This window comes from Nicotiana tabacum, chromosome 15, assembly GCF_000715075.1.
Source record: "Nicotiana tabacum cultivar K326 chromosome 15, ASM71507v2, whole genome shotgun sequence".
In the NCBI taxonomy this organism is placed as follows: Eukaryota; Viridiplantae; Streptophyta; class Magnoliopsida; order Solanales; family Solanaceae; genus Nicotiana; species Nicotiana tabacum.
Window position 1 is genome coordinate 72,773,781 of NC_134094.1, and position 15,305 is coordinate 72,789,085.

General features: G+C 36.6%; 1 protein-coding gene across 3 annotated transcripts; it reads right to left on the minus strand.

Moving 5' to 3' along the window:
- Positions 1-1,746: 1,746 nt before the first annotated feature.
- LOC107788760 (pre-mRNA-splicing factor ATP-dependent RNA helicase DEAH7-like) lies at positions 1,747-15,010 on the minus strand. Of its 3 annotated transcripts, none has more exons than XM_016610468.2 (19): positions 14,812-15,010; positions 14,511-14,572; positions 13,621-13,676; positions 13,319-13,454; positions 11,674-11,898; positions 9,557-9,627; positions 8,168-8,414; positions 7,676-7,852; positions 7,452-7,591; positions 7,174-7,271; positions 6,923-7,031; positions 5,667-5,844; positions 5,337-5,566; positions 5,060-5,236; positions 4,656-4,727; positions 4,360-4,536; positions 4,134-4,195; positions 3,868-4,020; positions 1,747-3,771 (listed from the first exon to the last, which is right to left on the minus strand). In XM_016610468.2, exons 3-19 carry the CDS (start codon positions 13,624-13,626, stop codon positions 2,172-2,174), a joined length of 3,858 nt encoding a protein of 1,285 aa, XP_016465954.2. In that variant the 5' UTR covers positions 13,627-13,676; positions 14,511-14,572; positions 14,812-15,010; the 3' UTR covers positions 1,747-2,171. The 3 variants fall into 3 exon arrangements, with proteins under 3 accessions (XP_016465954.2, XP_075086974.1, XP_075086975.1); XM_075230873.1 differs by having other exon boundaries at positions 14,511-14,569; positions 14,812-15,009; XM_075230874.1 differs by lacking the exon at positions 14,812-15,010 and adding an exon at positions 14,697-14,724.
- Between the last annotated feature and the right edge of the window lie 295 nt (positions 15,011-15,305).

The following is a 15,305-nucleotide window of genomic DNA, read 5'->3' on the forward strand; positions in this document are numbered from 1 at the left end:
ACAATATACCATGATCTTAATTATGATATACTAAATCTTATACTATTGAATAAACATAAATTAAAAGTATATTGGTATACTAAATAGTATAATATTTAATAAATTTAATAACATATTATTATTTTTCTTTATGTAATACTAACATTATATGCTTTGTTAAATATGCTATATATTCTTAAAAACACTTCCTGATTATAAGGAAATGGATTGAACGAGCGCAAGAATTAAAAAGAGAGGTGAAACGATAAGGACATAACAAGCATAGCACCTACACTATGCAGCAAATTATAACAAGTATTTGCTACTTCTACCCAAACTATTTTTTATATCTCACTGCAAGTATTATTTACTACAGTCCTTGAACATATCACTTATCGAATTTACTAATATAGGCACACCTGAATTTAAAATTTTACAGCTTACTTGTTTGATGCTATTTTACTTCATTCCATATTTTGTATTCTCCCATCTGAACAAAAGTTAGCGATTTATCATAACTAAAGTGATTTTGGGTAATATTTGAGGTAACTAAAAAAAGGGTGCTAAAATTATCTTTGAATATGAGTTTTAATAAAATAAAAAAAAAATTGTAAAAGTTGAAAATTCTAAGAGAAAGTCAATATTTCACATAAAATACACCTTCAAGCTAATATTTCAATGTCTTATTTAAAGATGAAAAAACTTCAATATTTAATATAATGAATTCGTAAGTAGTTTAACATTTTTATGTCCAATTATTATATAGTATTTACTTACTCCTCTTCCTGTTTTGTTCCTAAGCTACGGAGAAAAATGCAAAAGAAGAGAAGAAAATGGCACACATAGGTAGGAAGTACTCCTTATGCAGTAGACAAAGAAATAGGAGGTAATTTGGGAGTAGCAAAATATGGGACAATTACAGAGCAGCGACTAGAATTTGAGTATTTAGGGGCAGGTTGGGTAATTAAGTCATGCTGCTAGGGCATTTCTGTCCGAGTTCCTAATTTATATGTATTGATTAAAGTATTTTACATTGCCAGTTTACTTAGAAGTCAATTGTAGTTATTACCTTATTGTGTAAGTTACTCAGGATTAAGGAATAGGTAATTACCCGTCAAAAGATGCTACTACACTTGATATCTTAGACATTCTCTACATTTTTAATGGACGCGTATAACTTGATTCTTTACGGAAAGTCTACGATGAGCTTATTTTTACAGTGTTTCAACTGTGGAAGCTTTTTTGGTTCTTTCTAGGAGCAATACAATGATTAACAAGTCACAATTTAAAAGGAGTAGTATCACAAGTTTTGAACCAACTAAACGACTGTTCACTCATTTAGATCTTCGGCTTTCCGGGTTAATCATGTAAAGAAAGTTTGTTGGAAATACATTTTGAAGAAAAACAACTTGAATTTCTTACTGAGAATCTGAGAAATGTAACTTTTCATTTCTATGTTTACACTTTACACCATATCACTTACTGCTCAATCTATAAACATTATATCACCCACCGAACTTGCCAGCAGCATTCCTCTTTCGGCAACCTGAACAACCTCAAGCACTTCACTATGTCGCCTAAAAGGTGAAAAGGAGTAGAGCTCAAGCTTTTTCACTTTTACAGGAGAAGAGTAAGCTTGTTACAAGCATACATTATGCGTCATTTTTCTTAATCAAGCAAGGCATGAAGGACATATTTCCACAAACATAAATGATTCTATCTGCATCTAGGGTAAAAAAAGTAATTCTTTCCCATCACAATAGATTATGATAAACAAAGTGAATCATTGTAAAATTCCTTTTTATTCCTCTCCAGATAAGAAGTTAATACAACACCAATAGCACATCCTGTAATCTTAACACCATGCAACATATATTCCCTGCTAATCAGTCTGCTAAAAATAGTTATAAAACTCAATGTTCAAGGTCAAAAGGAGCAAAAATAATTGCTATATGAAGAACCTTATACAAGCATTTGTCAAATTCAGGGTTAAAAGGAGTAAAGACAATTGCTAAATGGAAGAACTTATACAGACATTTGTTGACTTCATTTGGATTTTTTCATTCTCCAAATCTCGTGTCTCCATCCTCCAAATTAACTTGAAGATGAATAAGAATTGGACTAAATTGCATGTGTTTCACACGCGGGCACAAATTATCTCACCAGATATCTAACTACAGCAAATAGTGTATTTACAGACCGAGCCTCTTAGGTCGTAGATAAGTAGTTGAGCCTTTCTTCAAACCAGGCATTGAAACTTGTTGCTGCTCGTTTGCTCTCTTTTCCCTCTCCTTCTCCTTGCTTCTTCTTTCAGCCTCAGCCTGGACCATCCTCAACTTTTCCATTTCTTCCTCCATGGCAGTTTTCTCTTCTTTCTGTTTCTTTTTATGTTCCTGCATTGACGTGTCAGAATCTTTCACGGAGAAAAACATTGGGCCCAACTCTGCCAACCAGTGAGGCTCCACAGCTGTCACACACTGCATGTACTCTTTTGTCGTCAAGATCAGCTCATGATAAACCACGTGATCAGGAGTGTAACCCAATCCATAGAGAGCACTAGTGGGATGCAAGTTACAAGGCATCCCATTCCTGCAATTAACATATTCCCCAACTCCCTTCAGTCTAGCTGCATTGTGGAAGTATGCAGAACAAATGGCTTTCCTTACAACATCCCAATCAGGACCACAGGAGGTGAGTGGAATTTTAAGTGTCTTGAGGATGTCCAGCAATTGGGATCTTACTTCCCTAGCCTTGCGCAGACCTTTGACCTGTAAAAAGTGGTCGTTACACCAGTCCCCCCTATATTGATTAGCTTTCCATTGCTGGTAAACATTAAGCAGTGTAAGATGATCAGATTCAGGCACAAAAAACTTTTCCCTAGCCGCATCACTTTCCTCTGCCCTATCCTTGGGTCTAAAGAAAACTGAAGGCACTGAAAGCATAGAAACAATTGTCAGAACCTCATTTAAGCATTCTAGTTGTTCTCCCATCAAGAGCATTTTGGCAAGGGGAGGGTCCAACGGGAACTCCACCATTTTCCAGCCAAGGTCCGTTAAATCCCCAACATTATTAAGTGCACCTAATACCCACAACTGATACATGGAGTTAAGGATGTTATCCTGAGGAGGTGGGTCCATAAAATCAAAATCCAACAGGTTCTGAATTTTGAGAGACTTGAGCAGCAAAACCACATTCCCAAGATTTGTCCGTTGAATTTCTGGCACGGGGCTTGGAAGCATTTCATTCTCATATGCATTCTCAGTGTAAAGCCGGTAACAAGTCCCTGGGCCAGTTCTACCAGCTCGACCAGCACGCTGATCAGCGGCAGCTCGACTAACAGGAAACACTTGCAGAGCATCCATACCCATTCGTGGATTGTACACCTTCATTTTACCATAGCCTGTATCAATGACGTAGAAAATTCCATCAACAGTCAAGGATGTTTCAGCAATATTAGTAGCAACAATGCATTTGCGTGCCCCGTCTTCAGCTTTCTGGAATATTTTTGCTTGCAAATCAGCAGGCAGTTGGGAGTATATAGGAAGAATTAACAGCTTGGGCACTGCTTGCTTTGTTGACGAGGTAAGCTGTTCCATCCGCTCAGAAAGTGCATAACAGGTAGCTTCAATCTCATCCTGACCAGTCATGAAGATGAGTATATCACCTGGTGCACTAGTAATATGGATGGTCATGGCTTGTTTAACTGCAGCTTCGACATAGTCTTCACATGGGGTTTTACTATACAGTTTTTGAACAGGAAAGGTTCTTCCAGGTATGTGAAATATCGGTACACTGCAATAGAAAAAGACACAGGTTATGTGAAGTGGAAAGGAGATGAAAAGCCAATGCAAGCAGTCACCTCGTCCAGCTATTCAATAGAGAACCTACCTCCCAAAGAAGTTGGAGAATTTTTGGGCATTGAGAGTGGCAGAAGTGACGATAAGCTTAAAATCACGTCGCCTAGCCACAACTTTCTTAAGAATGCCAAAAAGGACATCCGTATTAAGTGATCTCTCATGGGCTTCGTCCATAACAATTACACTGCAAAAAAGAGAAATTTTCAATGACTGCACTACATAAAGAAAGCAGAAACTTGACATTCTAGGAAATCAAATATAAAATGCTTATGAAAGTATTAAAGAGTAAAACAATACCGATATTTTTCAAGATCGGGATCTTTGAGTGTTTCCCTTAGAAGCACACCATCAGTCATGTACTGCACAAGGAAATATACATATATTCAACTACACCAACTTACGAGTGAACCAAGGGCATCTAAAGGAAAAAGAGGGCGATTAGAGGTACACTTCCTTTCCAATTGCATAAATTACAACTAAGAGGTGTGAGTATACTCTCATCTCATATGATCAAAAGACTCACCTTGATAACTGTACTTGGCCCAGTGACATCTTCAAAACGAATAGCATATCCAACTTTATCACCAAGCTCAGTTTCCATTTCTTCACTAACTCTTTTTGCAACACTCATGGCTGCCACACGCCTGGGTTGGGTGCATCCAACGATCCCACTAATTGTATAGCCATCTTCATACAGGTACTGCATGCAATTACAGACAATTACAGACAAGAACTCAAAGACTGAACAAAAATTTCTACAGATTCCAATTTAGACTTTAAAAAATAGTTTAGAAAAAGAAAAAAAAAGTCTAAACAAACCTGGGTTAGCTGCGTTGTCTTTCCAGAACCAGTTTCTCCAACAACAACCACTATCTGGTTTTCGCGAACCACCTGTTACCCCAAAGGAAAAGAACCAGAAAAAACATCTGCAAGTTAAAAAGAATACCTTGGAGAACCAACTCTGTTTTTCATAGGTAAAACAGTTTAGTGAATTTATCCCAAGGTAAAGGATATTAATAAACTTTAAGAAAGCAGCTTAGCATCTAATTTGTACACACTGCTTCAAGTCCTACCTATGGGTGCTCATGTCAGTTTTACCATTTAACTGATTCCCAATGATGTTCAAAGCAAAAGTTTCTAGGTCTATTAAGCTGGATAACAGGTTCAGTAATTCATCATTCAATAAAATTACCGGAGTACCAAAATGGGACAATGGGTCAAACCTGCAGTAAATCATCTCGCACAGAGAAGATGGGCAGATATTGCCTTTGCTGTGAAAGTGTTTTTGATTTTGCAAAATCACTAACAGCTTCCCCTGTCTTTAAGTGCTGTGAGAATCTAGCTTCTCCCTTAAAATCAACCTCACCATCCTCACCCACTACAGCAGTATCTGCATCAACCTAGCATAAGGTGAAAGGAAATGTCAGATCCATAACTTCTATGACCTAAGACATACAGGACTAACATAGTATATTCAATTTGATGGCAAACATAAGGTACCTGCTCTGCACTCTTCTCCACACCAAGGATATCTCCGAGTTTTGAGCCAGCAAGCTCCCAGAATCTTTGACGAGACTTATGCATGTTTTGTTTTTCACGTATTTCCCGAACTAGAGCTGACCCTTTGCGTGAAATTATGGCCATATCTGATGTTGGGTCCTTTATTGGCATTATCGGCTCAGCTTGCTTGGTGAAAACAATTCTCCCATCCAAAAAGGGGGGCTTTGTATCTGTCACAACAAATAGTAAGATATCCAAACAAAAATAGAGCAAATATTTTTGAGAAGCCAGATTGAATTTCTCACTGGGAAGCGTATCATAGAGATGTACCATGAACAAGAAGAATAACTTTCCGTTCCTCCTCATCATCAAACTCCGTCTGCAACTCGGTACCTTTAACAGCTCCAGATCTCAAAAGCTGACGATCTTCCCATTGAGCACTGTCTGCAGTGAGCTGTGATAACCTTTTACTTTGAGCAAGTGACATCTTGCTCCCATCTCTACGAACCTGTTACATGTGGCAAGGGAAAAGGGAAGAAGGTGGCGTCAATGACAGACCATACACGTGTTTGCATGAGTTTTGCAACATATATAAGCGATTGTTAACCACACAGTATAGTTAAGTTTGATAGATTACAGAAGCTCTTGATATTATGCTAACCCACGGAGAACAGACTTTCTTTAGTAATCACATCGGGAAAAGTCCAAGAAGCTCTGAATATTATATTCAAATGATGAAAACTTGACTTACAAAGTGAATCTCTTGCATTTTCCTCAATGATCCGTTTAGCTCAGTTTCTCAGACTTACATGTATAAGAACTTATTAGCAATGCTCATTCAGCTAAAAGAAGATCACCTATTTTGACAGAGGGAGTACCTTTTTTTAATCAGAGAAGCAACAATAGTATTTAGATGATGGCACCAAGGAGGTGCAAAATCAAGAACATCTAGATGTATGAAAAGTAGGCACAACCACACAAAAAGAGAGAAAAATACAGCACTTTCATTTAGTATAAGGTCTTCCATCCCTTCTGTTCAAACGTCTTTGTGACCTCTCAGATGTTTAACACGGGTCTAAAATAGGAGGATACAGAATACATAATCTAAAAAGGACGACCTGTCTAAATAAAGGATTTCGATCAGAAGGTGGCATAAGGAAAAGTACAACTGAATATAAGCTGATGCAAATTGTCAAACACAATCGCAATAGTGATAGAAACATGCTCACACATCAAAAGGCAATTGGCACCAGAGAATTTTACAAATATCTCTGGAAAACAATCCCTCTTATTCGCATCATCAGTTATTGATGACAGCGGGATCCAGTGCAGTAAGCATAATCTTCATAGTCTTTCTCAAATACAGCAAGTTATGGCACGTAAGATTGTCATGCAGACAGTGACATGAATTGCCAAGTGTAAGCTAAACTTAACCAGCAAGCAAGTTTTCCAAACTGAAAGCATCAGCCATTCATATCGTTACAACTTCCACGTAACATACATGAGTTTGCTAGTTCTAGCACAAACATATAAATGTGAATATATGCCAAAAGCATGATTAAAGACTTCTGTATCTCCATACTTACCAGTTTTTTGGCTAATTCCACCTCTTTCTTCTGGAAAGATGCCTCATCACCAAGGAATACTGATGAACCATCCCCCTCAAACACTGTACTACCTTCTTCTCGGTCATACCTGTATAACAGAAGTGATTATTGGCTCTATCAAAAATAATAAAACTGATTACTAGAAGCGCAAAAGAACACATAGCAAGCACGTATAATCATACGACTTGCTTCATAATACAGTAGATATTATAAAATGGAAAGATAATTACCAGGCACGATCAGAATTATACTCCATCTCTAGACGCATACTTTCAGTAATCTCTTGATTTTGAACTTCAGAGGCACCATTTGTGTCATCTACTCCATCCTAGAAGGAAGTAAAGCATAAGTAAAAAAATTTAAACAATGTCACTTATTAAACTGTCAGACAGCACACAGATGGCCTCATATTTAGCAACACAGAAACCTTTATTTTCCTAGTCCAGTCAGCCCCCAAAGCCCAAAAAAAGGAAGTAAGAAGGATGGAAGTTTGAGTACAAAGCACTACCTCGGACAGAAAGCTTTTTGTAGAAGACGTAATCAAATTGGATTTTCCACCATATCTAGAACTTGAAGATCTTACTGATGACCCAGATGCCCTTATTGGAGTTGGAGAAGGAGCCACACTGTCCCACGGGGAAGCAGCCTCTGCAGGTATGAAGGTTTCTCATTTAATCATATGCTGACAAAATTTTGCGACAATGCCAGTGTTAGAATTCACAGCCACCATACCAGCAGAATGAGGAGTACGATCCCCCAGCCATGGAGAAACAAGCCGAGCATCAGGTGAAGCACCAAGGAACATTGGGGAAGGTGAAGGCTCATGACGTCTGCTACTACTATTGGAACGGCTATCACGACGAGGGGTATCTTGCCACTCCCATCTACCATCATCCCATTCAGATCTTCCTGAATGGTTACAAAATTTGCCAGTTCAAATGTCAAACGCCTAAAGAAAATGTCACAAAATTACAGCGAGGAGATTCCGTAACGAGTAGATACTTCCGCAGGAGCATAATCTATTTTCTGGTTAAATACATTACGACATGTTTTGAAAAAATCAAGCATCAGCAGACTGAGAACTAGGTGCATTGTGATGACTTACATCTTGGTCAGCATATCCGCATGTTGACTGTATCACATGCTACCCACTAAACTTGTTTTAGATTTGAAAAATCAGAACAAAAAATACAAGGAATTGGTAAATGAAGATGTAACGCTTACCAGGTGTCCTCCTAGAGCCTTCATATCTACTTCTTTTTCTTCCGCCATCCCCATCATATTCTCTTTCATAACCATGTGCTGAATCCCTGTAACGGTGCTCTTCCCTGCTAGTTCTCTCTCCCCTTCTCCCTTCCCTGCTTTCACTTCTGTAATTATCCCTGTATTTACTTCTATCCCTTTCACGGTCAACTGACTCACGCCTAGTAGTATTCCTAGAGCGTGAACTCCCAGAAGATGCAGCTGGAACCTTGAATAAGACATAAGTCAGTGACACATTATTGTATTCAAAATGCAGCAACGATACACTACAAAACATAATCACTCCATCAAGTTAAGGCGAGAAACTAAAGCATATGATTCAATCTACATGAAATTCACCAAAATACCAGGACACGTGCACTGAGGAATGGGTTTCCAAAAAGTCATACAGAGATTTCAGACCCAGAAATCTCAAGAAATAAGTAGAGAACTCTTAAAGGTACCAAATTATAAAATCCAAGCAGGAGAACCTGACCATGGAATCTACAAGAAATTCACTAAAATAGCAGGACACATGCACTGAGGAATGGATTTCCAACAATTCATACAGACATTTTGGACCCCAAAATCTCAAGAAAGAAGTAGAGAACTCTTAAAGGTACCAATTTGTCAAATCCAAGCTGGAGAACCTGACCATTTTTAATGGATACGAAATAAGAGAAACAGTGTAACGAACTTCAAATGACTCAGATAAGTAATATTACTGCCACATCTTGCATATAAGATGTTCTGATGAAACCCATGCCGTACTTTCTTAGCGATTGCTTCATCAAAAATAAAGGTTGGTCAGTTGCAACCAGTTACCTTGATTCATTTTGTTATTTCATCATATTGAATGATAAGATGCATGACCTATAAATGTGCATCCATATGCATTATTTATCGATAACCATGCATTCATATGTTTTATTATGCTACTTTGACAATTAACAGTGATATTTCACTGTATTGAAAAGGACAATGTATTCAAATTTGCTTCATGACAACGTTGCTGACTGGTCAATCTTAGACCCCAGCTGAGCCAGGTACCAACTCCGCAAAGTTCTTAATTCTGAACGTCACTTCCTTTTATCTCACTTATTCTTCCCGACGCAATATGCAAGGATATCAAGCGGTAAGAGAAGAGACTTAAACTACACAGAACCCTTCTCCCTACGTTGATCAAAAAACTGAAACACTCGAACACAGAAAAAAGGAAAGGAAATTAGAAACTTCCACGAAAAGAAATTCAAGGTACTATTAGAAAAGCAATTTAACAACATCATGCTTAAGTTGTAGAAAATAGAACAGCTTTACATCTTAAAATGGCAATGAGTTATGTCAGAGCAAGGGTACTTATAAGCAATGTACCTCTGTGTTCTCATTCAAGTGAGGCCTCGGGACTGTCTCGGGATCTTCCCGTTCATCGGTTACTGTACTACCTAGAAAATAAAGGGTATCAATCGTTGCACAGGCAGCAGGAAAGGTAGGGGAAAGGAAAACAAAACATGGAGCAATATCTCTATTTGTGAAAGCAATTTAATTAGGTTGGGGAAAAAAACGATTTAATTAGGTTGGGAGAAAAAAGCAATTTGATTAGAAGTTAGGTACTTCCCAAAATCCTTGTCAATGTATCCGCAGAGTAGCAAAGGAGTTTCAAGGTCTCCTACTATGATTGATATTTACACCTTCGAACTCTTTCATGGAAGGGAAGTATAGTCTGATCATGCCCCAAACATTGACGATGGGATCCACCAATTATGCTGCTCTAACTTATTTAACTACAGCTAAAACATTACAGCCCTTCAATTAGTCAAAAGTCTCAGTTTTTTTTGGGAGTGATAAGGAAGTCTCAGCTAGGTTCGATACTTTTTTTAGCTTTGAGTGGAAGGTCCATTTAGCTTACAAAACCAGCTTTGTTTAAGCCCTCACCTCACATTATGTTGGCATAAACACAGTTTTACAAACCTCAGAACAAAAGCTAGATTTTTTTAATAAGTTTTAACGTAATCCTGTTTCAATCTTCTCTTTTTTGCTTTTGGCTAATTTTCAATAACATCAGCTACCAACTAATTCCCAAATTCCCCTGCCACCCCTGCCTCGAGACCCAAACACCTAAAGTTATTTCAGGTTTACCTTTACCTTATGTAATAGAAGAATTACTAAATCTGATCATATAAATCAGGGTTTGCATCCTCAAAAACGAAATTGTCCAGGTGATACTTTTCAACTACTCCCTGTTTTGTCAAATCAAAGAACCTATAGCAGAACCAAATGGGAACAAACAATAACTACAAAAGATAAGGAAACAATCTATGTTCAGAAACACTCCCCTGCCCCCAAAAACCAGACAAAACAAAACAAAAAAAGCTGCTTTTTAGTTTAGCATTGACGTTACAAAGACACTCAGAAATGCTATTTAACGTTAACAACAAGTTGGAAAAGGAACCCACAAATGAACAGGATGACACATTTCTAACAAGAAGGAAAAGAAAGCAAGTAATTATTAGTCACAACTCAAAAGATGTCACTGGATGTATCAAATGATTTGGCAAATTTCGAATGAGAGGAATAAGGGATTATTCCAGAATAAAGAGAGGGACACTAGATGTATTTAAAGGTATTTAGTGTTTCTATGTTTTTTCATGCAAGGAATATATTATCTACATATGATTGGGGTAATTTGATCAATGAATGGGGTTGAGCCAGCCCCTACTTTGTAAATACTTGACACCGTTTTGATGTGTTATTACTGAAACTTATCTTGACTTACCAAAGTAAAAGCAAATTCAATGATTTTAAATCAGTGAGATCAATTTCATGTGGAGCACACAAAACCCTAGAATGCCTAAAAATCAAAAGTAACCATCCCATCGCTAGCAATATGACATTTTATTGGATATAAAAAAGAAAGAAAACTCAGAAAGATCATTCAAAATATTAGCTACGGAAATGCACTTTTGGTTGTGATACTCTAATATTCTAGTCCCCTGTCATCCAAAAGAGAGCACAAGATCTTTGATTTTTTTTCTTATAAGTAAGATTTTATTTAGGGAAACAATACCAAACAAGTGCTGAATTGTAGAAGTATGACTAATAGAGTCTTCGATACTTTCTATTCAGCATTTCTGGTTCCATGGCAATGAAGGTGGTTTGAAATTATGCATGTCTTTTGCTTTCACCATTGGCTTCCTCTAGATACAGAGAGAGAAGGAAAACTTTCCTTTCTGCAAAGGTTATCTCTATCTTTTAGTTCAATGTTATTCATTCTTGCAATTAAAGAATTATTGCGTGCTTAATTTATTCAAAGTAATAAACCTTAGATCTGGGCCCAGTTAAGCCCATACGAAGTACAGCATTATTGTCATAAAATTCATATTGAGTTACAATGTAGCAGCAGAGACCATAGCAAAAGCAATCACAATGTTGGAGTTGATTATAATAATGAATCCTCGAATATGAAAAGAAAAAAGAGTTAGAGCTGGTACCTGAAACATATGCCTCACTAGCACAGGATTCACGATACCTCCTCTGTACATTATTCCGTGAAACATTAGATGCACTAATTCCCAACTCATCAACTCCAGAGGCAGCAGATGCCTCCTCGTCCTCATCTAAAGATGACACAACTGAAGCAAGTTTCTCCCTTGGAACTTTAAATCCACTCTCCACGGTAGCCCCTCCCTTTTTAGCAATCGCCAAGGCATCAAGCCCTATCCAATAGTAAGAAGTTGATTAAGATGTAAATCACAAGAAGATTTCATGTTATCACATTTTAACACTTAACAAGAAAAGAACATAGTCAAAGTTGATAACTCAACAAGGAAACGGATCTAATACATGTACCAATAGTCGAAAACACATAAGAGCTGAAAAGAAGCAGATGAAACTATTACAAATAAAATGTAATGTTCTTATACTACTCTTTTTTGAAAGACATCTTGAGTACCTATATGTTTATGGCTTCACCTAACAAAGAGAGGAATTTGGATAGACCAAAATAATATTTTTTTTCAAAGTTTCTCATGGATGAGTCTAAATGAAGTGACATATTCAGTGAGGATTCATATAGCCGACCCAACTTGTTTGGGACTGAGGTGCAGTTGTTGTTGTTGTTGTTGTCGTCGTCATTAACGTGCAAAAGCATACATCTCAGAAGAAGAAACTTGTATCTATTTTTTAATCAAGCAACAAAAGAAAGTCTATTATAAAGCTTTTAATATACTATGAAAATACTCAATGTAAGAAGCAAGCTATATAACGGTCACATTTTGTGAAGGAATCCAACATACAAATGAAGGAAATCTGCAAATAGCATATGTTTAGGGTGAGGGACCCCAACAATCTAAAGCTTTGAAAACCTAAGCGAAAAACAAAATATGTAGATATGTAGAACTATACAAAGCTAAGAAAGCGTGAAAGGATGTTGTACATCACAATCAGGATACATGAGGTGTCACAAGGTGAACCTTACTTCCTTCTTCTTTCTTGTTATTTCAGTGTGAAATTTTGATTCATTTTTTTTCCAAAATTAGTAAGGTCATTCTATACCCTTTTTATACAGGTTTGTCACATTTTGGACTTTTCCCTTTTCACCTGCCAAGACAAGTAACAAATTTATTGAAAAGCAAATTTATCATTGATAGATAGCTAGAGAGGATGATAATTTAAGGTCATACAATAGTATGGATCATATTTCCTTGTTAGTTTGCAGATGGTCCTTCTATTTGTTAGAGAAAGTAAGGAAGGGGGCGGTATGCCTACAAACTAGTTAGGACTTAGGAGTCATATCCAAGTTAAGTTTGTGTCTTTACTCATATATCTTTCAGAAGGTGGCATTACCAATCATCAAATGGATAATCATTTTCAGCTTTTAGAATACATAAGTCCAGTAAAGGTAAACAACCAAATCTGGATACAGTTGAGCCAAATCAACCTTGCTGTCATATAAAACTCCAATTGTTGTGACGGTGAACTATACAACATACAGAAACTGTGCCTTACTTGCATTATATATAAACCACTTTTATTTTAGAGAAAATGGAACCAAATAAAGTGCCAAAACCACAAAATACGTTCACAAATATGACCTAAATATTGAAGAGATGAAAATATAGGTCAATCAAATCATACCTAGAAGAGATTTCCGCTCTGAAGGTTTGAAAACTACTCTATCCTTTCCAGGAACGAAAAGACCCCCACCACTCGTCTTATCAGGTTCCAATGTCGTTGTTGTCTTATCCAAATCAATTGGTCCAACATCTCCTTGCTTTTGGGAGAAAAGAATAAGAGAGATTAATAATATAATGAATTTTTGACCCTTGAAAAAAATTCATAAAAATAAAGGATAACATTGATATGGTAGAAACAAACTATTTAAAGAATTATCTTCTTATATTTAGAAACAGTGTAGGTTTCTCAGAGTAGACACTCACCTGCATGTTCCTCTTTGAGGAGCTCTAGCAACTCTTAACCAATTAAACCTGCACTACTGCAAAGCAATCAGAAAAACACATCAACAAACATCAAATGGGATGCAAGCTTATCCATATAAGTTCAAGAAAACTTAAGCCAGATATTTAATTATTATTTTTCTGCATACACTTTTTATTCTTTGAATATATACCAAAAAAGAGAAGTTATTTAGTGACTCTCTTCAAATATCTTGGGAGTCTCTTTTTGTAAACTAGTTATGTTACATGGATCATTTACCGTGTCAAAAAGTCATGTATAGGTACTTTGTTCAGATTCTTCAAAGTACCCCAAAAATTAGCAAAAAGAAAAGCACACATATCACTATTAGATACTCATCAATGTAATATAGTAACTATTCATCTTTGTCGCTGAATAATTACTCTAATAATAAAATTTATGACTCTCACAAAAGAGCTGAAAACTCACAACAAAGTCATAAGAATTTCATATTTTATCGGCACCTATACTTATATGGGAGGTAGCAGTGTAATTGTCTATTTGTGACACAAGCTGGCCGGGACACACCATTGTAAGAAAGTCATATTTGTGGCTTTTCTTTTCTCTTTTTCCCTTCTTCTAAGAGAAATATATGTAGAAAAGATTACTACTTTCCTGAAAAAAAAAGGGTTACTACTTTACAGCCATTATCACGAGAAAGCAAACAATCAGAGCATATTAGATTGTAATATTCACAAGATAGTGTCAAATTTTTGGAGTTCATGGTTCATTTATGCAGTGAGAGCAAACACACACAGAACACTACAACCCATTTCACAGTTTCTGTAATTGACAATTAAGAGTCGTCACTAAGAGAGTAGAAATATAAAGACAGATGAAAAGGGGAACTTACAACTCAGATTTCGCCGGAGGAAGAAATGGAGAGCAACAAGAGCGGCTCTAGGGTAAGCACTACTGTATTATAACATAACAGTAAGTCAGTAACAAAACCATAATGCAAACAAAACTAGAAAACTTTCTAAGATAGCAGTTAAACTAAAATCATATTAATCACAGCAGAAATATATCAATGAAATACAGAAAATCGTAGCCTTTTGGAAATTTTCATGATTAAGTTCCTCAATGTTCATCCGCACGCTCCTCAACAAATTAAATCGATTTCACAGAAAGTGGAAAAGGAAAAGAAAAAGTACCTATTTAACCTAGTAAGACTTCAGCCGGTTACACACGCCTTCTTTTTATAATTCTTCGAAAAGCTAGTAGCAAAAGCTCGCAGCTGTGGGGGAACGAGGAAGAAGAAGAGCCAAAAAGGTTTTTTTGGGAGAAAATCTGAAATGTAGACCCGACGATTTTGTTACTCTCATTTACTAAGTTTAAGAAAAAATAAAAATAGAAAGAATTTTGTAACTTGTGTTCCTAAATAATTAAAAAGGCCTAGCGTATTTATGTGGTTATAAAATTTTTTTTTTGTGGTAGAGTTATAAGTTTAACTAAAATTATTTTTAAATTTAGGATAAAAAAAAATACATAAACCTGAATGGAGTTAGTACTAGTTTTGTTTTCTATTTGGGTTAGAAGTCGGGTGTATCCGACCCGTTCACCGACTATGGTCTTCACGGGTCGGACTCTTTTTCCTTTTCTAATTTTCGAGGAAAAGACTCAAAGATCCCTTTATCTTTGGCGGTGG

Coding starts and splice junctions, on each gene's coding strand:
- LOC107788760 (XM_016610468.2), bottom strand. Junction 8,415..9,556: donor ACTTGAATGAGAACACAGAG/GTACATTGCTTA, acceptor GTCTTATTCAAG/GTTCCAGCTGCATCTTCTGG. Junction 5,845..6,922: donor TGGAATTAGCCAAAAAACTG/GTAAGTATGGAG, acceptor CACATGTAACAG/GTTCGTAGAGATGGGAGCAA.